Raw genomic sequence first — 27,391 nt, forward strand, 5'->3', positions numbered from 1 at the left:
GAAGCAGTACATATAATGTCTGTTATGTGCACAAACACCACAAACTATTTATACCGAAATTACTGGGAATATGTGCAAAACGAGATTCAGCATCAGTCTCCATCCTACATGCTCAGTATATAGATCATTATATATATATTTATGTATATATAATGTTATGGTAATGTTATACTACTCTAATCCAAATTCTTGCTCCACACAGGAAAAATGTTAATTCAAATCAGATTAATTGCTAAGCGACTTTGATAAAAGTATTTTAATGTTATCAATTTATATTCAAAGCATCAAAATAATGTTTCTAAGGATTTCTGATGATAATCCACAGCAAACCCCAAACAAAGATGGTTTGAATGTCAGTACCTTAAAGCACTCTCTGAAACCAACTGTATTTGGAGGGAAAAATCTATTTTCTTTTTTTCTTTCTTCCTTGCCTTTTTAGGCTCAGATTATCCATCATTCCCAGCTCAGCAGGTTTACATTTACGCATTTCTGAGTCTAAATAAATATATAGATAAAACTACATGAATCTCTTTGACACTGATTCCAAAAATTATGTTTTGTGTGCCCTTGTACATTCAGACATTTATGATATGTTTATATGACTGGTAAAATGGTTGCTGTTTAACCTCAATTGAACTGAATATATATATAAGTATATACACTCACCTAAAGGATTATTAGGAACACCATACTAATACTGTTTTTGACCCCCTTTCGCCTTCAGAACTGCCTTAATTCTATGTGGCATTGATTCAACAAGGTGCTGAAAGCATTCTTTAGAAATGTTGGCCCATATTGATAGGATAGCATCTTGCAGTTGATGGAGATTTGTGGGAGGCACATCCAGGGCACGAAGCTCCCGTTCCACCACATCCCAAAGATGCTCTATTGGGTTGAGATCTGGTGACTGTGGGGGCCAGTTTAGTACAGTGAACTCATTGTCATGTTCAAGAAACCAATTTGAAATGATTCGACCTTTGTGACATGGTGCATTATCCTGCTGGAAGTAGCCATCAGAGGATGGGTACATGGTGGTCATAAAGGGATGGACATGGTCAGAAACAATGCTCAGGTAGGCCGTGGCATTTAAACGATGCCCAATTGGCACTAAGGGGCCTAAAGTGTGCCAAGAAAACCCCACACCATTACACCACCACCACCAGCCTGCACAGTGGTAACAAGGCATGATGGATCCATGTTCTCATTCTGTTTACGCCAAATTCTGACTCTACCATCTGAATGTCTCAACAGAAATCGAGACTCATCAGACCAGGCAACATTTTTCCAGTCTTCAACTGTCCAATTTTGGTGAGCTTGTGCAAATTGTAGCCTCTTTTTCCTATTTGTAGTGGAGATGAGTGGTACCCGGTGGGGTCTTCTGCTGTTGTAGCCCATCCGCCTCAAGGTTGTACGTGTTGTGGCTTCACAAATGCTTTGCTGCATACCTCGGTTGTAACGAGTGGTTATTTCAGTCAAAGTTGCTCTTCTATCAGCTTGAATCAGTCGGCCCATTCTCCTCTGACCTCTAGCATCAACAAGGCATTTTCGCTCACAGGACTGCCGCATACTGGATGTTTTTCCCTTTTCACACCATTCTTTGTAAACCCTAGAAATGGTTGTGCGTGAAAATCCCAGTAACTGAGCAGATTGTGAAATACTCAGACCGGCCCGTCTGGCACCAACAACTATGCCACGCTCAAAATTGCTTAAATCACCTTTCTTTCCCATTCAGACATTCAGTTTGGATTTCAAGAGATTGTCTTGACCAGGACCACACCCCTAAATGCATTGAAGCAACTGCCATGTGATTGGTTGGTTAGATAATTGCATTAATGAGAAATTGAACAGGTGTTCCTAATAATCCTTTAGGTGAGTGAAGGCTTTGCCAAGATTTATCCATTGGCTTTGATCTACAGCTACCCTTTTCCATGTCACACCACCAATGTTTTTAATTTGCCTTGCATTGCCAATGGTCATAAAGTATTAACCCCTCTCATATCTTGCCAGTTCTTTGTGCGGTTCCAGATGGAAAATGATAATCTTTCACAGGCTGTCTATTAACTTATTTCAAGGGTCTATACACACAAGAACATAAGAAAGTTTAAAATTTGAGAGGAGGCCATTCGCCCCATCGTGCTCGTTTGGTGTCCATTAATAACTAAGTGATCAAGGATCCTATCCAGTCTATTTTTAAATGTTCCCAAATTGTCTCTTCAGCCACATCGCTGGGGAGTTTATTCAGATTGTGACGCCTCTCTGTGTGAAGAAGTGTCTCCTGTTTTCTGTCTTGAATGCCTTGAAGCCCAATTTCCATTTGTGTCCCCAGGTGCGTGTGTCCCTGCTGATCTGGAAAAGCTCCTCTGGTTTGATGTGGTCGATGCCTTTCATGATTTTGAAGACTTGGATCAAGTCCCCACGTAGTCTCCTCTGTTCCAGGGTGAAAAGGTTCAGTTCCTCAGTCTCTCAGTAGGACATTCCCTTCAGACCTGGAATAAGTCTGGTTGCTCTCCTCTGAACTGCCTCTAGAGCAGCGATATCTTTCTTGAAGTGTGGAGCCCCAAACTGTCCACAGTATCCAGATGAGCTCTAACTAGTGCATTATACAGTCTGAACATCACTGCCCTTGTTCTCAATTCTACACTTTTGACAATACATTAATACAGAAACAAATGTTAATCCAGTCCCCTTTTATACACTTTAGTATAAGTTGCACATATTCTTCCTTAAGCAAGTGTAGTAATTGTTATAATTCAGCTCTAGGTTGCAAGCTAATGATTGTTTGAACTGGTGTGTCTGTTCTCAATGCAAATTGGGTCCCTACCATTTATTGGTTTAAATTAACAGAGGCTTTTCAAGATAAGATAAGTGCTGGGGATTGACAGGAAGACTTGAAACTGAACATAAGTGAGGTTGGATTCACATGTCAGGAGGGGTTAATTACAGAGTTAATTTAGTCCAAGGCAATATATGAAGCAAGTAAGTTAATGAAATCATCAACTCTCTTGCACTCATCCACCTTATCCCCAGCAATTAAAACAATGAAGATTAAGAACATATAAAATGATTGATTGGCGGGTGTCTGTGTAAATGAAATGTTGCTAATTATACATTGTTTGAATTTTTCAATCACTGTGGTTGGATTTATTAATTTATTTTAATTGGGGTTTCCCAAACGCCAGGAAAACTGTAATTGTAAACCCAATTGTATTATTATTTCAGTACCTAACATTTGTCAATTCATGTACAAGATTTATTTATTTATTTATTTATTTATTTTACAAACTTGAATCCTACATAAATAAAACAAATCCTACTTTTTTTTTTTAAATATAAAAACATGCAGCTTTCCACACAGCTTTGAAAACCAGGCACATGTTTGTGGGATTTGTCCTACAGAATGTACTAAATAATTTTTAAACATATAATCACTATCAAACAATTGAGGTGATTATATATATATATATATATATGTGTGTGTATATTCAGCCCTGGATAAGGGTGTCTGCCAATAAATAAATAATAATAAAAGCATGCATTTCATAGTAATTGAGTAGGACGTTGTGCAATATCACCTTTACCAGTTCAAATGGCAAATTCCTTTGAATGTCCTTACAATAAATGACCAAAATTAAAAGAATTAAAGCAAATGTGATTACAGTATAAAATAAATATAAATTTGAGAGAAAACAAAGTAAAGAAAAAATACCTTTTCCATATTTCAATCACCTCAACAATTCACCCAACTTAATATATAATTGTAACACACTTTTACATAGAATGTAAATAAATCAACTTTTTGTTCATTGATAAAAGTATATTTATGCTTCACATTCACATCAAAATTGATTTCAGTGATATATATATATATATATATATATATATATATATATATATATATATTTACTTACTTATATATTATATACAAATAAAATACACCACAATATTACCAATTAAAGAATATCGTTGACCAAATGTGTTTTCAAAGAACTTTCTCTGTTTTAATGACAGTTAACATTTTAACCTATTTTTACGTCTTTATCCAGTTTCTTTCAAATGACAAAAGACCTAATATAATCTTTGATCATCCATCAGGAATTGATTTTCCATTAAGCGCAGAACCAATATAATTCAACCTGTGCTCAGTTTCAAATGGCTTAACAGAGTAAAAATCATTTAAAGAAGATTATTAGGAAAAATGTCTACATGCTAATGGCTGGGTGCACTTTTATACAAACATTATTTGTGTATCTGTTTTTTTTCCAGATTTTTACTATCACATCAAATGAATACTCTTCTCTATCATGAGCTGGACAAATTATTTTCAGAGGTTTATAGTTTCCTATAAATCTCTACGTTTTCTCTTTAGCTCAAGAGTATATTTGTAACAAAAAACACTATCTCTGAGCCGTACCAGGGAAACGGGCCCATCATGTGTAAGAGCCTGTCACTGTGATATCAATACCTCAGCCTTGGACGAGCGTAAAGCGCCTGTCAGGAGAGAAGCATGTGGTGAACCGGGTTTGTCTCGTATTGGGGACGGGGAGGGACAGCAGTCTGTATGCCTGTGACAGCAGCTTGAATCCGAGGACACATGACAGAAGGGAACTCTTTTATGATCTGATCAGGTAGATGGACCTTGTTAGAGCGACTGGGGCAGGCTCACCCTGTTGGTTTATTAATGACCAACTTTGGTGTCTTCTATGGAGAAGCTCTGAACAATTGTGAAAAGTGAAAACGAGTCAAAGGCCTTCCTTTCCAATAAGCCCTCTTTCCTGACAATGTCAGCCGCCACGCTGGGATTTCACAGTGTTCTCCGCAGCCTGCGTGTGCCGACAGGGAATGTCCCTTTTCATCAAGTTAATTAACATTCCTTTCGGTGCTCAGGTCCTCATTCTAGAGTGTCTGTAATGACAGTCACGTGATCAAAGAAGAGTGCATTCGATATATTTCCACTTTACCTACTTACCTCTACTGTATCTACTTAGCACACGAGCCTGGCGGTATATTCAATCGGCTTTTAAGTGTCTCCTTTGTTAGGCACATTCGTTCTTGACAATCTGCACAGAACGGGCAACGCAACTTGCCTCGGGCTTCTTCATTTAAATAGGAAACAAATATGAACTGTAGTACCAGGGTTAATCAGTGGTAAGTGGTTTAAAAACAAAGACCCACAGCTCTGTTAATATTGTTTACAAAATAAATGACCATACTTAATTATTTTGAGGGGAAAGAGCTGTATTGCTGTATTGTATTGTGTCAAAGTTTGTGTAGATATTTAAAACAGCTAATATAAAACACCAGCTTACAGTATATTGCACTCTATCGGCTAGAATATATATTATTTGTAAAAATATTTTTTGGGTTGAAAGGGAATTCATTTTTCTTTTCTATAAATATACATATGTAAATGGCACATCCTCTAATCCTCACTGGGTGTACGCTAAGTAGAAACAATAATACTCCCAGACACAGTCATACAAAACTTCTTATTAGGGAATGGCCAACTGTAAAAGTCAAAATAAATCTTGTCAGATTCATCCCCAAAATAATCTTCTCAGAATATAAAATGTGCAAGCCAGCGGAAAGGTTTAGAATTTGTATAATACATTTGATACTCAGTCTTTGCAAAAAGTCTGTTAATAAAACTGTTTGACTTCATTTGACCAGGTTTCCAGTGTGAAGGTGTTGCTATTGGACTGATGATCTGTATTTAGTGCACTTTTCTAATTTGTGCTTGTAGCTTTGAAACAGGACTCGTTGCAATATCCCCTCATGCATATCGATACCATGAAACTAATATCAATGCACTTGTAATATGTTTTTACCGGCCCATGGCTCATGTAGTTGTGTAAGCATGCTTTAGCAACAGCTACTGTGGTTTTTGTTCAGTGTAGTATATAACAATGATACATTTTAAACCAATAGGAAACCTCTAGGGACACGAGGTAAAAATACAATACAAAAATGCAAACGGATTGGTTGCCTTTAAAATAGACAATATACACCCAGTCAGCCTGGGCTAAAAATGTTTTTTGTATGACCAGTCATAAGATTTCTAAAAACAAAACAAAATGTATACATCAATTAGCTGAGGATAAAAGAAGTAATCACGAACTATTTCCCATTGTATAACGATATCCAGCTACTGCATGGTGATGAAGCCCGGAGCAATGAGACCAAGGAGATGTCCAGTTCACCCACAATGAAGAGAATGATATGCAGTAATCCCACAATGCATCCTGTTTGTCCGCTGTACCTTTCAGATAAGGAATATGTTTGTAATCATTCAATTGTGGACACCAACAAATGTCAGAACAAGTTGGGAAACAAGCAACACGGCATTCAGATTCTGGTTTTATTATATTTCCTTAGCAAATGCTTGGAAATAATGATGCTTATATGCCATTTAGCTACTATGCCGAGTTAACAGATATTTTCAATAATTCCTTGCCATTGAAAGTAACCATCATTTCTTAGCAAACCTCTGTAATTCTTTCAAGTGATTTCAGCTATTGTGTACTTTGTGTATTAACTTAATGCATTAAGCTAATGCAATAAATACAAAATTTACAAAGCTAGTAGTGACATTTAAAATGATCTCAATGTTAAAGAATCTCTCAGTTAATGTTTATATGTATATATATATGATATATTATATAAATATAATTTAGTGATGGGAATTCTGTTTTATTCGTCAGTACAATAAACCTTAAAAAAACGACCTCTATAAACATTGAGAGGACAGATTGTAATGAAGATAAAGCATGGATGACACATACAGAACATAAAGACATTGATGATATTATTACTGCATTCAGAAATCCACAATCCATGACATTTACACCTCTGTGTAAATGCAACAACACAGTGTAGTCTCTGAGGTGTTTGCTTACATCAATGAGTGTGTTTGCACTCCACACAATGATGTCAATTGTCTCCGCAGTGGAGTAATTAGCAGGCAAGATCTCCATGACAGCCAGACCCTTCGCCACCATAAACCACTGCCACCAAATTAAACACACAAACCCAAACAAGCACAGAAACGAGACAGGGAGCGATCAGACGCACACTATTGCTGTTTACAGAGCCCTTCGGTACAGTTTAAATGTCTTTTTGAAACAGGAGACGATTAATGTTTTGTTTTTAAAGCTCTGGGTCTGGGAACTGAAAATGTCAGTTAAAAAGGACAAAGGAATTGTGTTCCATGCAGATCATACCTGTGCTGTACATGCGTTGACAGCACACCATTTTCTTTTCTTTTATCCTGTGAAACCCTAGTTAACATGCCATTGCAAAGCATTCTGGTGCTAGATAAATATGCAAGTGATTCCCAACTGAAATTCTCATCTCGTTGCCAGCAAATTCCTATCAGCAACATGTATTATGTGGAGAGATTTTACACTGTGAAAACATGCAAAAACCAAACACAAAATACAGAATCTTGCTGCAGCCCTCCAAAGCATTTTTAATACCTGCCACACTTCCCAATGGCTTCTGACTGCGTCCCCATTTATTGAGAAGAACCTGATCAAATAAACGATTTATCTGAAAACATCACCAGAACTCAGGCAGAATAGATTTGATTGTCTTGCGTAGGCATCAGTTACAATGCTGACGTGGACAAGTGCAGCATTTCCTGCAGAGCAGATTAGTGACAAAAAAAAAAAAAAAAAAAAATCACTAACACCCACCCAGCATATACCTAAGTGTAAACTCAAAGTGCAATAATGCCAAACAATAGCTAAGCCTACATTGCTTTTAAAAAAAAAGTTGCAACTTGCCCTTTTATTATGTTACAGTCTGTGGCATTCATTTGAATAGAATAGCTAGCTACCCCAATTGAAAAAGAGACAACTTTTGTCGTAAGTAGAAAAATATCAAATATAATAATAATTATAACTATATGAAAGAGAGATAACGTGTCTTGTGTTACATTTTGCTACTGTATTCAGTTCTTTATTTTATATTCTAAAGTTGTACGTTATCATGAGGAATCACACTGTTATAAGTAAGACCATTAATTAATGCATACAGTCAGGCATTGTTTTGTAAATATTGATAAAGAGTTTTCTTCTTTTTCTTTCAGTCTAATAAACGATTATTACATCAGTGATATAACTGTTGTGACCCTGCGCAGGTCGTTCATGCATATAAATGTTAAGCAAAGTTGCCGTAAGCAGGGTCGAAGGGGTTTCTGTGTGATTTACACATTTCCCTTAGTTACCAAAGTGAGGGGGGAGGGGAGAAAAATAAATCCTAGAAACCCTGCAATTTGTTTTGCAACCAAGTGTACAACTAGACTGAGCCAGTGTTGTTTTAGTTATGTTACATTCGGTAAACAAGATTTAAAGCATTCATAACCTGCGTTACAGAAATGACTCCCTGTCTCTGTCAAGAAAAGTGTAGGGTTCACTTAAATCAGTGTTTCTGGGGTCTGTTATCATAGCCTGGAAAATGTCACTGGTAGCCCTGGTCACACTGTCATAAGATGGTGGAGAGGAAGTCGACGATAGTGTCTCCATCATTTCCATCTCAGGACCATAGTTCTCCTTGATCATGGATGCTATCAGACCTTCCTTCTCAGGTGGGTCCTCCACATGAATGTTGCCCTCACTGTTTATGTGGCGGTACACAAAGGAGGCCTGCTTCATCGACCTACGGACAAGGTGACTCCGGTAGGCTCTCTGAATTATGATTGCAGAAACTTCCTCCTGCTTGCGTCTGAGGGTCGTGGTGATGGGCTCGTAGGAGATCTTGGAAGGGTTGGCCATCATGAACTTCTCCTCCATTTGTTGCTTCAAAGCATCCATTTCCCCCGACTCCCCCAAAACCCTTTTGGTGAAAGCGAACAAGATATCCAGGCAATGGATCTTGTCCCCACTGACCATGGGCAGGTCCATGGAGATTAGTTTAATTTTATTGGGCTTGGCGATGCGAAGCGGCTCCTCCAAGGTGTCGGCAAAATCCGAGAGCTTGGCATACTCAATAAACTGCGTTGCCTCGGGGTCAAACTTCTCCCACACCTCGTAGAACATTTCGAAATCGTCCTCGCTCAGAGGTTCTGTGCTTTCCTCAGTCGCGACACTGAAGTTCTCCAGAATGATGGCTATGTACATGTTCACAACAATAAGAAATGATATTATGATATAGCTAACAAAGAAAGTGATGCCCACCGAAGGGTTCCCGCAGTCTCCCTTTGTGTTCGTACCAGTGTGGGTTTTGGTTGCGTTGCACTCCTCATTGTTCAGAATGGGATTGAGCAGGCCATCCCATCCGGCCGAGGTTGTGATTTGGAAGAGACAGATCATGCTGTTGCCAAATGTTTCGAAGTTGAACATGTCATCAATGCCACCCTGTTTTTTCACGTAGGCAAAATTTGCCATCCCGAAGATGGCGTAGATGAACATCACGAGGAAGAGGAGAAGACCGATGTTGAACAATGCAGGAAGAGACATCATTAAGGCAAAAAGTAAAGTTCTAATTCCTTTGGCTCCACGTATAAGTCGGAGGACACGTCCGATACGTGCGAGTCTGATGACTCGGAACAATGTGGGTGACACAAAGTATTTGTTTATAATATCAGCAAGAACGATTCCTGAAAAATACAAAAATATACAAATCAGTAATCTGTTAACATATAGATATGTTATAATTGTTAACTATTTACTTACACTTTATTTGAAACTTCAAGGGAATGGATTATTTCACTTGTTTTCATCAGCAACTGTTACAAGCTCAACCTTTTTAGATACAGATGCATCATTTATCATTTATACATATATATTAAGGAGTAGGAGCCCAGCACAGACTCCTGAGGGATTCTCATATAATTCCACATACCCACTATGGACAGGATGACCACCACAAAGTCAAAGATATTCCACCCAACAGTGAAGAAGTAGCAGCGCAGTGCTACGATTTTAATGCAGCACTCCGCCGTGAAGATCACGATGAAGGCCAGGTTGATGTTTTCAAGGATCGTCTTCATCTGTGGGACCTGTTCATCGGTCTCCACCATCATTGTCACCATGTTCAGGCAGATCAGGATCATGATGATGATGTCAAAGGCTTGCTTCGCCACAAGGTCAAAGAAGAATCCTTGCACGGGGTTCTGGGAGAGAGAGCGAAATACAGTCACGTCAACTAAGCTGACATGAACGCATCCCGTCGATGGGATGTTCTAGCAGGAATTGTTCCAGCAGACCCCTGCCTTGCTGTGTGACAAATCTGCAGTGTATTATTAGCACTCTGAGAAGTCTGGAGATAATCTGGTTTCTCAATGTGGAAATCTGTGTCTGACATGAGGGAGATTCAAAACACATCTTAGATACGGTTATGAACCTTAAACAGCAGCGGCAGGGAAGTAAAACTGCAGTCTACATTGTCCTTGTAACATATCTCCTCTTCAATACAATCTGAATCTTTATAGACATTGTTTTGTCCTTCTGTACTATGGACAGTTGGTAGAATACAAAAACATGCTGTTAACACATGACACATATTACATATCAGGACAGAGGAAATAAAATAAAATAAATTACTCCCAACAACATATAATTAAGTCCATGTTAATCACCTTCATGAAGATATATAATGGTTGTGATAACTACCATGTCAAATGAAGTGGAAACTATGCACTCACCAGTGGCCTAGGAATGGGTTTCTGAGGTTTCTTCGATCCAAGCTTTTTCATTGCATTGTAGTATTTCTTCTGTTCCTCTGTCATAAATATATCTTGTCCACCTAAGTATAAACATGAATCCTTACCATTATTTTGAGCTGATGATATCTGTATACACTGCGTTTGTCTCCACAACTCATCAAAGGACTTACATTAATTGAAATACTGAAAATATATTGAATTAATACATTTACAACTTCAAATGTGTCATAGCACAATGCTTGGTGTTATACCTGCGTCACAGAGCATACGCTATGGCCACTAAGTATTATTTTGCTCACTAGTTCGAGTTTTGATTTGGTCTGAGCTACTCTGGGGAGATTCAATAAGCGATGAGAATGAGCAAGAGCAATAATAAAAAAAGAATGAATTATAAAAACTCAAACTCTTCTATTTGAGACTACTGACATCAGGCTCTCTGTGTGTGATGGTGGTAGAGTTTGTATACTTATCTTTCTTTTCTGCTGGTTGAAGTTGTCAATAATGACACCGATGAAGAGATTCAAAGTGAAAAAAGATCCGAAGATGATGAAGATGACAAAGTAAAGGTACATGTACAGGTTGATTTCCCTTACTGGTTGCTCCTCCTCCTATACATAAGGATAGTAAAAAAAAAAAAAAAAAGATCTTTCATATATAAAGGATAAATTATATTTTCTCAAAGTATATCAATCTCCTTTCATCTTATGAACTGTAGGCATTTGCAGTTATCTGAAACAGCTGGGTTTTATATATTAGGAGCTTCACAACTTTTTGAAACAGTGACCAAAAGTCCTGCGTAACAGGACTCGTATATTTATCCTCCAAAGTGTGTCAGTCTCCAATGACCAGGAAATTGTCTCTGTGGTGCAGTTTGGTTTGTCACCTGTGTGATCTGAGCAGTTCAGATGTGCAGGGTCCAAACACACATGCCGCACATCTTTTATAGACCTTTCTGGTTATTTTGTCCCACGCCTTGTGTTTGAGTGCATTAGTGCAAGTTTCAGAAAATGTCACCCAAACTATATTTTTCTGCATTTTATTGTAACAAGCACAGATTTTCAGTTAACTGGGATCGTCGCTGTTTTAGGGAAGCGTCCGCCATGTTTTCTTTCTTAAAATGTCTTAAAATTCCCAGAATGCATTGCGTGATTTACAAAGTAAGACCAGTCATGCATGCGATAATCATAGGTGCCCATTTTCGATGCCCTCCCGCACTGGTGACTGACAAGCAAGGAAAATATGGCCAATTTTGCCAACACTTACTTGACGTGAATCCACAGCAGCGTACATGATCTCCATCCAACCTTTAAATGTTGCCTGAAAGGAAACAACAGAAATTGAGGTTTACAGATTCTTCACTCTCAGTTGCTTTATGCAACTAAAACTCAGGCTATGCTTTTTAATGGCATGATAACCAACATTGTATGATTTATTTACGGATAACTGTCCCGATCCTGCAGTTTTCAATATGAATAACGGATCGACTCCAGTCATGGCTTTTTTATGTAAGATTTTACCCAAGAAGAAGAAAGCAAAGTATCACCACTTTAAAGTGTTCTTCAGCTTTAGAAATTGTTACATACTTACTAGATTTTTTATGTCAATTTGATACAATCTCTCAAAAACATGAATGCAGTAAAAGTACGTTTTTTGGCATTTGTTTTCTTTATTGTAGAATGGGATCAGATTAAGATACACCTAGAGTGTCAGTTTTAAAACTTATGTTTGCTCTGTTTTTCTTACGTAAACAGTTTTGAAGGGCATTCAACAGACATGTTTTCTCAGCCTTAATCAATTCCCGGTGCGTCATTTAATATCATTAAAACGTCTTCCATTGTGGTATTTTGGTTGTAATTAATGAATTGCTAACCAAAATTATAAAAAGAAAATAGCAAAAAAGAATTAGAAAGAATATGCTTCCCCCTTAAGAAATGTTTTCAGAGCAGGAAAAAAGTGAATGGAGAAAGTGGATTAATTCAAGACCTGTGGATGCCTATCAGGACAAATCACGGCAGTTGGCTTTCCCCTTGGTTACCAGTAATTGCAGGCTTTTGTGAATGACTAGTGCCTGACTATTTCTAGATGCAAATGAAAGGTTTACATTGAGTGAAGTTGTGAGAAAAGGTGATTGAACAGAGCTAAGTGACTTGTTGCTACGATACGCTCCCAACTAAGTTAAGCAGAAGAATGGTGCTCGAAAGCCTGTATTCATCGCAGCCCAGAAAGTTATTTTAATGGGATTCATATTGCTAAAAATAAAGTGAAATAAGGCCTGCTGCTCCTGAAGACAAACATTTTTCTTCACAAACAAAGTGGAAGGAGGAAGAAGGACTTACTACTTGTAAAAGCGCGAGGTACCCGGCGCCCACGTTGTCGAAGTTGACCTTCACCTTGGTCCAGTTGTAGTCTGGACTGTTCCTGGCTAGACATGCGCTCTTGTTATTTATTTCCGATTCGTTGTATGCGTACCCTGTTCTGTTGACGCACTTTCCAAACTTGCCTGCAAAGAGGTTCACCCCCATGATGCTAAAAATCAACCAGAAGATCAGACAGACCAGCAGCACGTTCATGATGGAGGGGATGGCGCCGATCAGGGCGTTTACCACAACCTGCGAGTGGAGAGATAGACTGTGAGACTCGGCAGCGGCGAGACTGTCTTCCAGCTAGAAACAGAATAGCTACATTGTGACGTCATTCAGTTCTATGTCTATAGGATGAAACAGACCGATTCATATCTGAAGGCTGACCAGCTTTAAGGACGCACAATATTTTCGAAGGCGGTTAAGCTGTACCAATTCAAATCAATGACATGCACTGGCTTTTAAGAGCAAATAGAACAAATGGTGGCCAATCGTGACTGGATAATGGTCACATATATCACTTTACACCATCACACTTCTTCCTCTTCTTGTATCTTTCTATCGTGTTTTATCCATGCTGAACCGCGTTTGAAATCAGGTGCTGAACTCTGAACAGTTCGGCACTTTGAAATTCAACATTGGGAATGATTGAATATTTGGGATAAACAATTTCTGAGTGATGTGTAATTAAAGCTGATCAGAATTCTATCTTAATATCGTATGTACACAAATCAAATAATGATTAAAGGAACTTATCAAATTATCTTTAAACATTAAATAGCAAATACTCTAACAAAGAAATTCTTCCAGGCTTACTGTATAAAAAATGACTTTTTTATTTTGCTGTTATTGTTTTGTCTTGTAATAAATCTATTCCATTTAGAATAAACTCATAGCTAAACTTAATTAGCTCATTGAAACAGTCTAATTTAATTTTCCATGCCCAAGGAAATTTTAGCAGGAGAACACATGGGGAGAAGAGTGATTTATTTTAAATAGGAAATCCGATTTTTAACATCTCGGGCTTTTTAGTCAAGGGTATTTCAGTCATCATTCGATGAGAAATCAGAGAGGTAGATACATGTACATGTATTTCGGTCAAGGAGAAGTCAGAATGGCAGTTTTTCTTTTTTAGACATCACCTGTATGAATATTACAAAGATATAGTAAACATTTTCCCCACGGTGTTCTGTCTGTTTTAGGGGGCTATTGAAGCAGTAGCTTTCTAAAAGGTCATTTTTTATGCAGTGTTATCATTGGTTAACCAGAGATTTTATACTTTTACAACTTCAAGGCAGTAACTTCAGTTATAAGTCTATACAATGCCTGCATATCAGTTAAAATGTCACCTTAGGGAAAACAAACAAACAAACACAAAAGGAAATACTGGATGGTTATTAAAATGCAGAGGTCTGAACGGATGGTGAGATTATAGACACTCAGTTAATCAGTTAATCATCCTGGATATGTACAAATTCCACTGAAATGGATTAATCCAGTATTGTGGTACTTGTGTGCATAAACACCAATCAGCCATAACATTATGACCACCTGCCTAATATTGTGTAGGTCCCCCTTTTGCCGCCAAAACAGCCCTGACCCGTCGAGGAATGGACTCCACTAGACCTCTGAAGGTGTGCTGTGGTATCTGGCACCAAGACGTTAACAGCAGATCCTTTAAGTCCTGTAAGTTGCGAGGTGGGGCCTCCATGGATCAGACATGTTTGTCCAGCACATCCCACAGATGCTCGATTGGATTGAGATCTGGGGAATTTGGAAGTCAACACCATGAACTTGTGATTAATCAGACCAGGCCACCTTCTTCCATTGCTCCGTGGTCCAGTTCTGATGCTCACGTGCCCATTGTAGGCGCTTTCGGCAGTGGACAGGGGTCAGCATGGGCACCCTGACTGGTCTGCGGCTACGCAGCCCCATAGGCAACAAACTGCGATGCACTGTGTGTTCTGACACCTTTCTATCAGAACCAGCATTCACTTTTTCAGCAATTTGAGCTACAGTAGCTCGTCTGTTGGATCGGACCACACAGGCCAGCCTTCTCTCCCCACGTGCATCAATGAGCCTTGGCCGCCCATGACCCTGTCGCCAGTTCACCGCTTTTCCTTCCTTGGATCACTTTTGATAGGTACTGACCACTGCAGCCGGGAACCGGGAACACCCCACAAGAGCTGCAGTTTTGGAGATGCTCTGACCCAGTCGTCTAGCCGTCACAATTTGGCCCTTGTCAGAGTCGCTCAGATCCTTACGCTTGCCCATTTTTCCTGCTTCTAACACATCAACTTTGAGGACAAAATGTTCACTTGCTGCCTAATATACACTCACCTAAAGGATTATTAGGAACACCATACTAATACTGTGTTTGACCCCGTTTCGCCTTCAGAACTGCCTTAATTCTACATGGCATTGATTCAACAAGAAGCTGAAAGCATTCTTTAGAAATGTTGGCCCATATTGATAGGATAGCATCTTGCAGTTGATGGAGATTTGTGGGATGCACATCCAGGGCACGAAGCTCCCGTTCCACCACATCCCAAAGATGCTCTATTGGGTTGAGATCTGGTGACTGTGGGGGCCAGTTTAGTACAGTGAACTCATTGTCATGTTCAAGAAACCAATTTGAAATGATTGGACCTTTGTGACATGGTGCATTATCCTGCTGGAAGCAGCCATCAGAGGATGGGTACATGGTGGTCATAAAGGGATGGACATGGTCAGAAACAATGCTCAGGTAGGCCGTGGCATTTAAACGATGCCCAATTGGCACTAAGGGGCCTAAAGTGTGCCAAGAAAACATCCCCCACACCATTACACCACCACCACCAGCCTGCACAGTGGTAACAAGGCATGATGGATCCATGTTCTCATTCTGTTTATGCCAAATTCTGACTCTACCATCTGAATGTCTCAACAGAAATCGAGACTCATCAGACCAGGCAACATTTTTCCAGTCTTCAGCTGTCCAATTTTGGTGAGCTTGTGCAAATTGTAGCCTCTTTTTCCTATTTGTAGTGGAGATGAGTGGTACCCGGTGGGGTCTTCTGCCGTTGTAGCCCATCCGCCTCAAGGTTGTACGTGTTGTGGCTTCACAAATGCTTTGCTGCATACCTCGGTTGTAACGAGTGGTTATTTCAGTCAAAGTTGCTCTTCTATCAGCTTGAATCAGTCGGCCCATTCTCCTCTGACCTCTAGCATCAACAAGGCATTTTCGCCCACAGGACTGCCGCATACTGGATGTTTTTCCCTTTTCACACCATTCTTTGTAAACCCTAGAAATGGTTGTGCGTGAAAATCCCAGTAACTGAGCAGATTGTGAAATACTCAGACCGGCCCGTCTGGCACCAACAACCATGCCATGCTCAAAATTGCTTAAATCACCTTTCTTTCCCATTCAGACATTCAGTTCGGAGTTCAGGAGATTGTCTTGACCAGGACCACACCCCTAAATGCATTGAAGCAACTGCCATGTGATTGGTTGGTTAGATAATTGCATTAATGAGAAATTGAACAGGTGTTCCTAATAATCCTTTAGGTGAGTGTATCCCACCCACTGACAGGTGCCATGATAACGAGATTATCAGTGTCATTCACTTCACCTGTCAGTGCTCATAATGTTATGGCTGATCGGTGTATATACATATGAATAGGTAATACTGTGAGTAGCTATAGCTGCAGTGGAAAAATGTTGTTATTTTTGCTGAATTTGTATGTATTACTGTAACTCGACAAAAACAAACCGAGTGCTGTAAAAATAACTGTAATGGCATTCTGTGGAATTAGAAGTTTTAATACTGATAGCATGCCTTAGGATTGTGTGTTTGGGTGTTGTGAGAATAGCCAGCATAAGGTTGTGTTACAGACATCTGGCCTAAAGTCTTTCAAAAGAACAGGGTTACAGAGGGATTTCAGTTTATGGAGTGAGGACCAGAAGTGAACGATTGCTTCTTAAACCATGATATCGTTACACATCATATTAAAGATTATGCTTTTTAAAATGATGTATTTATTACACTTTAGGGCTTGTTTCAATGTGCTACTTAGTCTTCCCATCTGTAACAACTAACTTATTATCCTTTCATATAATAATGACAGATTTGACAAGAACTGATATGTCAAGTCATATGTTCTCCTGTCCTACAATTTGCCACAGCTAAAGTTTATACTTTCACAGCTAAAATATAAAAGTGTGCTTTAAAGATTAAAACTACCATGCAGCTCTTGGGGGGGAGGAAGGTATTAAATGACACAGATGTTTATAGATTTAAGATTTTGTGATATTAAAACAGGCTTCGGTTGTCCTCGGAAATATTTAGTGGCTGCAGCATATGGCAATCAGTTGATCCTCTCTACGGAAGATATTTGGGAGAGATTGTGTGGGCGAGCGTTAGAGACAGAGAGGGGGAGAGAAGGAGAGAGAGGATGAAACTCTTACCCGCATGCCTTCAAATCTGGACAAGGCTCTTAATGGCCTGAGAGCTCGTAGGGTCCTAAGTGATTTGATGGCAGCAAAGTCCGAGTACCCCAGTGTGTTAGCTACAAGGCTTATTAAAGACACCTATATGGAGACATAAATGCAAAGAACCCAGATTGTTAGGGTGCTTCCACGACCTTCTGTTATTCCATAGAACCTGCTTAGGAATGTAAAATGTCGCAGCCAATCCTGTGGAGAGATGTTGTCAGTTAAATTGTGTACGATACACAACAGGGGTAAAAAAACAAACAATACTGTCGTTTAACGCTGGAAAAAAAAAGTTTTAAAGCACAGACTTAATGTGAGGTTGTCTTTCATGTCTGTTTTCAACCCGAAAGAGGAATAATTAATGTGTGTCAGCTTTCCTACAAGAAATCAGGACTCAACCCGAGGAATCAGGGAATTGTGCCGAGTTCTCGGGCGAAAGATAATTAAATAAACAAAGCATATATTTCGAAGTGCATTCATTTTCTGTTTGTCTGTATCGCGGTCTTTAAACTGACATAGAAAGGCAACCTCATCGACTCTTGGGTTAACCGGCTTTATCTCGTGTTAATGCATCTCGCTGAGCCTGTGGGGGGGGAATAAAATGATATAAAGAGCTTAGAAGTAAGAAAAAACAAAACACGTGCAATGCTTAAACAGATCTATCGAAGTGGTCAAAGGTCCCCTTACCCTCATGCCTGCAAATCTGGAAAGAGCTCGCAGAGGACGGAGGGCCCTGAGCGTCCTGAGGACTTTCATCGTGCCAATTTGGTCATAACTGACAACAGTGACCATGAGGCCAACGACTGATATCTGTGCAAATTAAATTATATCACACATTATTAAGAGTCCAGCAGCAAGAACTTAACTGACATCTAACCTTACTATTAATAATGGGAATGCAAGGATACCACGTGGCTTAATGCTAATAATTCTAATAATAAATCTTGTCTCCTGAGAAAGGAACTGTATGTAATTAGGAGTCTGATGAATAATTAATAGCACTTTAGGATAATCAAATTAGTTGAAAAGATTACACTTTTGGTAGTATTAGTTCTTTTCATTGTCCATATTGAACAGTGTTTGCAAATTTAGGATTTTTGAACACTTCCTTTGTCATGTATTTGTAATGAAATACAAGCATATGTTATACAATTATATATATATATATATATATATATATACAGTGAGGGAAAAAAATATTTGATCCCCTGCTGATTTTGTACGTTTGCCCACTGACAAAGAAATGATCAGTCTATAATTTTAATGGTAGGTGTATTTTAACAGTGAGAGACAGAATAACAACAAAAAAATCCAGAAAAATGCATTTCAAAAAAGTAATAAATTGATTTGCATGTTAATGAGGGAAATAAGTATTTGACCCCTTCGACTTAGTACTTGGTGGCAAAACCCTTGTTGGCAATCACAGAGGTCAGACGTTTCTTGAGAGAGTTTGGAATCTGATTGATTGATTGCTTCTGTGGACAGGTGTCTTTTATACAGGTAACGAGCTGAGATTAGGAGCACTCCCTTTAAGAGAGTGCTCCTAATCTCAGCTCGTTACCTGTATAAAAGACACCTGGGAGCCAGAAATCTTGCTGATTGATAGGGGATCAAATACTTATTTCACTCATTAACATGCAGATCAATTTATCATTTTTTTGATATGCGTTTTTCTGGATTTTTTTGTTGTTATTCTGTCTCTCACTGTTAAAATACACCTACCATTAAAATTATAGACTGATTATTTCTTTGTCAGTGGGCAAACGTACAAAATCAGCAGGGGATCAAATACTTTTTTCCCTCACTGTATATATATATATATATATATATATATATATATATATATATATATATAAAATTATTTATCTTTCTTAGACTGGTACTGTTTTGTATTTGAAGCTCATTGGTTGCTGCTGATGTGTGGCGTAGTGGCTCTCGAACATGTGTGCTGTTTTCTCTAAAAGACAGACACTCTAAAACACTGAATTCAGACCAGTTTGACTTTTTAAAATTATTTTTTAAATGAGAATATAGAGATCTAAGTAAAAAATCTCTTTCTCTAGAGTTTCCCTTTAGATATTAATATTGCAGTTCAATTAGTTCAAAGTTTTGCTGTGTTGAAGACCGAAAGAGGTGGCTGAGTAAACTTTAAAAGCTTGAAGTCACCTGTGGTTCTGTCTTTCTTGTTGTTAAAGTATTGGTATTCGTCAATCTAGGTGGTTTTGTGTTCTAAAATCAAGGCACATTCAACAATGAACTGAACACAGGGTTGGTTCACTCCCTGGGAATGTGTTTAGGAACATGATAATGAAAAGGAAGTATGGATTTCATCCGCATGCAAAACTCCCCTCGTCTGGACTACAGCGGGAGTAAAGACAGGCACTTTATAACACAAAGGCTACCATATGTTTTGAGTTTGATTAGCAAAGTGAGTATTGTCAAAAAAGAAAACATACTAACTAACAATATCAGGAATTAAAACACCAGGTTTTAACTTCTGCATTTATCTGCAGCTCAAAGGTAATGTTTATTTTCTCTTCAATATTAAGGTACCAATAGATGCATACCTTAATAGGGAATAAAACAAACATAAAAAAAGTATTAATTCTAACTCATAATTAAGCCAATACTGCATAAGTAAGCAAAATTAATATTAATGTTAATTACAGATGAAAATTACTTACAAATACAAATCCCATTACATTAATTACATTAAAGAAAAATATTTAAACACTTTCTTATCTAACCACCCCCCTCTTTTCATGACACATACTGCAATCTAGTTCAAATGAATGAGGCACAAAGAAAGAAAAAATATTATGGAAAGGAGAAATGTCATAACAAACAAAACAGCCAACACCCCCTACCACAACAAAAAACAACCAAAAAACAGTCACATCCAAAAACACTTTCACCAGGATTTTTTTTAATCTTGTGCAGAGAATAAATAATAAATCAATATGAACTTTCGAAGTGTGTCCCACCCCGTCCACAATTAAACAAGCAATAGATAATAACACTAATAAATAATACAATACAACAACTCAAACTTTTTCTACCATATTGTTGTTGGCATGTTTCTAATAAGGCAATCTGTGAATGGCAGGCATCTCACTAAACTGACATCACTAGTAAGTTAGCATCTGTGGTATGAAGACACAGTTTAAATGTATCCAAAAAAACAAGTTTTGTTTCCAAAAAAGGGAATTGACACTTTCATTCAAGCCTTTGATATACCTGCATTTCTTATTAACATAGACCATAAAGGCATATTGTCTTTCAGGGCAATATTGATCTTGCAATCTAACTCTGCTGTGCCCAACAGTATCTCTGTGCCCCGAGGAAACTTGTGATCTTTGCCCTCTCTTTTCCTTTTCATCTGTCTTTCTGTCTGTCTGTGGATAAAATATATGTTACCAGAGAGACAGGCTGATAGTATAATTTTTTTACCAAAACCATCAGTTCTTTTGCCAAAAAACATTGTTCCGCTTTTGTGGCATCCACTATCACAGTAGAATATTAATTTTAAATAAATTGCCTACAGTGAGTGTGTATAGAAAGCTAGAATTTTAAACAACAGTTAATTATATCTCTACTTATAGGTTACTAATACTTTAACAAATATTATTGATGAAGTAGAGCCCTTCATAGGAATATTCTAACCCTGACAAGAAAACCAAAGCTATTAATTCAAGTGTTAAGTCCATAGAAAACATATCTTTTTTGGATACATTCAAACATTTGACTGTGAAAAAAGTGCCTTTTGATACCATACTAAATCAGATTTGCTTTCAAAAAACAAAAGGGTGTACTGTAAATTCATCAATTAATCCATCCTAAAATAAATATATAGAAATATATAAAAAATATATTTAAAAAATCAAATAAATATACCCTTTCACAAAGTTTACAAGTGGTTTCTAAAGGGAGGGATTGCTTCAGTTAACTAGTATTAAGGGGTTTACTTTTATATACCTGTTAGTATCAATATAATGGTTCTCTACGTAAAACGTTATGAATACACTTGAATACCGCTGAAAGACCCTTTTGTGAAGATCATGGTTAAAAACAACATGAAGGTCGAAAAAAGATTAAATGACAAGAATGAAGCTAGCACAAAGCATCCACATATATGTCGATATGTACATATAAGCAAATATATACATACATATACATGTATATATACATAATTACTATGTATATATATAAAAAAGAGAGGGGTTTTATAAAGAACATTGTTTTTAAGTTGGAAAGTATATGTCTACCAAACCAGATTGTTCATAAAAATCATTTAACTTCAATAGGTACAGCAATTAACAATAGTTAATACTGCATAATACAATACTTTGAGAATTATAATTTAGTGAGATGAGAATCATGTCTAACATATCAAATAGCCCTGACAGGCTTGCTAAGAGCAGATTCCTTAATGTCAAGATTTCTTTATAAAAGTAATGGGGAGTTCTTCAAGTATATCTAGAGAAGACTGTTTTCGGAAACGAGCAAAATCAAACATGTCAGGAAATTTGACAGGAGGTGTACAAAAGAAAAATAGAATCAGTACAATGTAGGATTGGAATTGCGATCGTAATATATACATAAATTGTGGATACCCCAGTTGTCTGCACCCCAAAACTCCTGTTGGAGGCTTTTGCATACAGTCTTAGAAACATATATAGAAACAAATGTTTATAAAGTGTTCTATGAATTAAATCAAAGTGTCACCTGAAATCCTCACTCATTTTATTTGTCAGAATCTACCTGAAAAGATGATTGTATGTAGGCAACCCACTTCCCTGCCCCAGGGCTCCGCTAACTCGCCAGCGAGAGCCTAAATGACAAACGTCAAGCCTTGAGGTGGCGGCCATAATTTGTCATCGTCTGAAATGTAATACGCAGAATCAGCTTAAGCAGAGATTAATGGCGCTTAAAAAAAGGCTTTAGTTTAAAAACCAGTGTTCCGTTTCAAAACACAATGAAGGAGGATACTTACATTACTTCATAACAATAACACTATTGATAATAATAAGACTAATAATGATACTAATAGCAATAGGATTATGCGAGGGCCCAATTTACATTAATGATGCATTTCTTCAGCTTCAAGTTGCAGATCTTCTATAGATAATCTAAAGATTAAAGGATTTTGTGTGATATAAAAGCCAAAGTCCGATGGAATTTGTTTCTGTTTCACATTTAATGGAAAATAGTATGTATTGGAAATGAATGTATTCAAATTGTAAAATAAAAATAAAAACAAATAAAAAAAAGCTTGATTTGTCAGAGACCGTGGCTTTTTATATCTCTCCACTGGACATTTACAAGTGAGACACACAAAGCAGTTGTGATGCGGATGTCGTTGACCTCTAACTGATGAAGTGTATAATGTGCTACTCACCTCCGTAACCTTAACTAGAACTTACCCTATCAAAAGCAGTGTCTGTGGAGATCTGTGCAACAGTCAAAGGTAGGGTGAAATCAAAAGAAGCAAAATGAAGATTGGTGCATGAAAACAGTTCCCTGCATTTATTTTCGGGAGTTATGCCATTTCATTAAGGTTATATAGAGTAAAATAATAATCTCTGGGCATGGATAAGCATAGAATGTTTGGCACCTGAACTGTTTATTGTATTTTATATTTTGTTTAATCATACACTAACTGTTTAGAGTCTTAAACGCAAAGCAAATTGTAACATGAACTTGTCCCCCTGATGCTGCCTTTTAAGACAACTGTGTCTTGCAGTCAATCAATAGTTTTCTATTATTATGTAGAATCGCATGTTTCTCTGGTTATCCTTATTTTATTCACCTCATATAGTTGCTATGCAAGACAAATATTTGAATTAAGGGAAGGGAAGAGCAATCATAACGGCCAACAACAATTTGGCATAAAACAACGATGTTCTCTCAACCGTCTCGCTTCTCAGTGTCGCCACCAACCACTTGATTTAACTGAACGGTCAAGGATGATAACATTAGATGTGCTCGAGAGGGAGGGGAGGATTGTTCAGATCCAGATGCCGCTGATGTTCACAGCTGTTGTTGTTGTCTCTTAGCTGCGGCTCTTTTTTTTTTTTCTTCTTGTGAGAAATACAAGCACTAATTAGTGCCTAACCAGCCCCCAGACGTTTGCCCGGGAACCAGTGACATCAGAGGGAAACTGCTGATGCAACGTTGATGAAACCTGGGGGACGGTTCTCATGTTTCATTGTTGTTGCTTTTAATTATTATTTATTTTCAGAAAAGGATGTACAATTGATATATATATATATATATATATATTATATTCATATCTAATTAAGAAAAATATTAAAATATGAAGCCCTTGCAAAGTTTACATCAATGTCATACCTTATTTCCTTATTACTCTTGTGCAAAGATGGCACACAGATATGCAGTATGTGGGCACGCATCCTAAACACAGTGTGAGCGGTGACCACTAACTGCTTGAGACCAAACCCTATAATGTGTCCTTCAGAGGTACTGTGTCAATAGGGATATTGGTGCCGAACAAGATAAAAGTCTCAGTTTTACATCTCTGTGTTGAGCATAGATGTTTTTTATACCATGTGGGTGATATCATGTAATAAGGAATAACTATATGTTTGAAAGGCTATGGAAGACAAATGTGATTTAACAAAAAACAAACACAATCAATGCGGAGTGCTGTGTATGAACCTTTGAATGTGCTCCTGTATGTAATAGCATACATTGAAAACCAACATCGCCCGAGTCGCAGGTTCCTTTTATTCTATTGTCCATCCAGTACCTATGACGCACTTTGTGAATGTCCTTCAAGGCAAACATCTACCTTTATACTCATGTCTGTAAACAAAAAGGTCGATTTTTTTTTTTTAAGCGACAGGCAAATCTAATGTCTTGGTCGCCTTTCTTTATGTCCTGCATGAATCTTTATCATCCAAGAAGCACAGAGGGATTGATATTACATTCAAATAATAATCATTGAAATAAATACAAATTTAAAATCTTCCGACGTTGTTTTACTTACACTATAAATTAAAAAGGAAGTATATTCTTACAGGTACAAAATAGATCAAATAGATTTAATACATTAAGAAAAAACTACGTTTAAAAACATAACTGCTATTTATTTATTTATGTATGTATTTTATGTATTGATTATAGATTTTAGTTTCAAGTTTAAGTGTTACAGTACATACATATCTAGAACATAAAACCACCCAGAATGTGAAGCTAACCTTTACAGGGTTGTTCCTGCAATAATCTAGAAAATCCTTTACATTTTAACCGAAACGTGATACATTGTTAGTGTATCCAATGCAACAATGTAGCATTTAGATACAGACAGAACATCAACATATACAAATCGATATGAATTTCATGCCACAGAGCATGTTTCATTCACTGTAGAATGTATAGCTGTACTGGTTTAATTTGCCTGTAATCCATGTGAAATGTTGCCAATCGTGCATTGGATAAATAAAATATCCCTGCAAACTCCTGCTTAAACAATGCACTATTCCAATGACAGATTCCAGAAGCTTGCTTTATTCTAAATATGTCACAAGTTTCTGTTAACATTCTTGTTCCTATCCATGCACATTTCAACAGAGCGAAACAGTGTGACATGCTAAGAACATGTACAGTCTTTTACTTGGGTACCTAGCAAAAACATCTAAAATATGGTTTTAGTATTAGGCTGGGAGGAAAAGGTTGAAACATTTCCATCAAATACTAACAACAAAACAAATACATTTCATTTTAGAATGGAGGGAAATATTGTATCACTTTGTTTATCCAATTTTACAGTTGTTTTAATTATTATTATTATTATTATTATTATTATTATTATTATTATTATTATTATTATTATAGAGATTTGGGTTTATTAAAAAATCTAATTGTGGATTTCCCAATTCAAGCATATTTCTTCCAGTGAAACTCATAGGTTACTACTAAGTTTATATATGTATATTTACAGTTAAAACCACTGTTTCTCTCTTTACCTTGAAGTCCCCTCATCTGTCATTGGTGCACATCTTATCCACACTCATAGCAAGACTACACATAAGTACATACATGCGCAGAATAAATGAATTAATAAATCAATCAATCAAGCAGCAAATGAAAACAATACTATTTTCTTTTCTATGAAGGTAAACACCGAAAAGGTCTATGCACAGTACCAACCTGCTCAGACTTATTTTGATTATAATTTGACTATTAATAATAAATATGAATAGTTATTGTTTATTTTAGTTAATCATTTTTCATATTCAGTTTTTAGTAAATAAATTATTATCATAATGTCGACAAATACATTTCAAATTCAGAATGGAAGAAAAAGGAGTTTACTTACATCTACAATTAAAAAATCGAGCCAGCACCAGTAATTGGTGAAGTACTTCTTGAAGCCGTATGCGATCCACTTCAGGAGCATTTCGAGAACAAACACATAGGTGAAGACCTTGTCAGCGTACTCCAGGACAATTTTAATAACTTTCCGTTTTTCAATGTAGATATCTTCAAATGCCTGTGGATAATGAAAAAAAAAGTAAAAAGTTTGCTTATTTTCAGAGATGTATAGCATGATGGACATCAAAGGTTCACGTGTATGGTTTAATGTGAATATATGTCCATGCACGTTTAAGTGTATGAAGTACTTTCCAAATATATAAAACTGTACAACACTCCAACCCTAAACAGGGTGAGGTCCCATTGTTGGGAACTTAATAAAAGTTACTGTTTCAAATAAAGTCTGAAAAGATCAAATTATTTTAATTAAAATCGTTATAACAAGCAAAGTGAATTTAAGGACTCCAGAGAATCTAAAGTGACAGCTACCAAGTCTGAACATTTGCCTTCTTCATCTGTTAGATTTTTTTTGTTTCAGTTTTTTGGGGCATTATATTTGGTCTTTTATAAATCGGGTCCAAATTGCCTGTCCAAATGTCTTAAGATATTTATCAACTGAGGGTTTATTAGAAATGCTTGTGCAGCTCCCACTCCCTGAGACTCAACTAGTCTCTTCAGAAATAGGATGTTTAGACACTCAAGATGGCTCTAGAGGAGAGAAAATGTCCACATGGCTACTGCGATGCTTTCTTAGTTAAACTACACAACACAGCAATCCACGATCCTACAACTGGACCTTTGTTTTGTTGTGGAATATATTAGGTGGCTTATAGTTTGTTATTTAATTACAAAATGTTTAGAATGCCTTAGCGGTTTCCTGACCTAGTACTCTGTTATTGTGGTTCCTGCACAGTTATACAAATAGGCTGTTGTTGTTTTAACATCATTAGATGTCAAATGAATGAATCTAGAAAACAAAGTATATGTGATGGCAACTTGGAAGAAAAAGCGCTGAAGTGTAGGGGCTACACGAGTGATCTAATCTGAAAAATCTGGTCTAGCACTGCTTAACCAATGCTACCGTCCTCATAATTTATAGTATCTGTTCTGCTGCTCGAAAAAGGCAATGCCTCGCGCTACATATATCTACTTGGACAGGCAAGAATGGATGTAGTGCTGGTAACAGCTGAAGCTCTTTGTTTTGCCCTTGGGGTGGCAGAACACTAATTAGGATTAAAGTCATGAAGAGCTGACCAATCATTGACCCGACTCCTCTCAGCTGAACGACATAGCGCAACCAGAACCTGACGGGCTGTGGGGTCCGTCGATCAAGTGACCCCGGTGACTGATTTCATCTCAGCCACTTCCAGACGTTGCTTTGGTGTTAGGAGGAGTTGCTTTCCACCACTTCATTGATGAATCCAATTAATCTACAAACTATAAATTAAAGTGACTACATTTTTCAGGCTTCTCTACGGGGGCCCTTGTTATGGGAATGAAATGTTACAACCTTGAATATGGATTGAATATGATTTTTTATGACATACTATTAGACAA

General features: G+C 37.4%; 1 protein-coding gene across 3 annotated transcripts in view; it reads right to left on the reverse strand.

Annotated features, from left to right (window-relative positions):
• Positions 1–6,341: 6,341 nt before the first annotated feature.
• Positions 6,342–27,391, reverse strand: part of scn5lab (sodium channel, voltage gated, type V-like, alpha b) — a 104,615-nt gene continuing 83,565 nt past the window's right edge. For 2 of the 3 annotated variants that reach the window (XM_066716663.1, XM_066716679.1), the window contains 8 exons: positions 25,839–26,012; positions 17,471–17,593; positions 13,000–13,272; positions 11,927–11,980; positions 11,130–11,271; positions 10,643–10,743; positions 9,841–10,111; positions 6,342–9,595 (listed from right to left, as the gene is read on the reverse strand). In XM_066716663.1, the coding sequence (XP_066572760.1) occupies positions 8,367–9,595; positions 9,841–10,111; positions 10,643–10,743; positions 11,130–11,271; positions 11,927–11,980; positions 13,000–13,272; positions 17,471–17,593; positions 25,839–26,012 (2,367 nt within the window). In that variant the 3' untranslated portion in view covers positions 6,342–8,366. Of the gene's footprint in view, positions 9,596–9,840; positions 10,112–10,642; positions 10,748–11,129; positions 11,272–11,926; positions 11,981–12,999; positions 13,273–17,470; positions 17,594–25,838; positions 26,013–27,391 lie in introns of all 3 variants that reach the window. The other variant, XM_066716671.1, reaches the window with a different exon arrangement.

Source organism: Amia ocellicauda, chromosome 2 (assembly GCF_036373705.1).
Source record: "Amia ocellicauda isolate fAmiCal2 chromosome 2, fAmiCal2.hap1, whole genome shotgun sequence".
Classification (NCBI taxonomy): domain Eukaryota; kingdom Metazoa; phylum Chordata; class Actinopteri; order Amiiformes; family Amiidae; genus Amia; species Amia ocellicauda.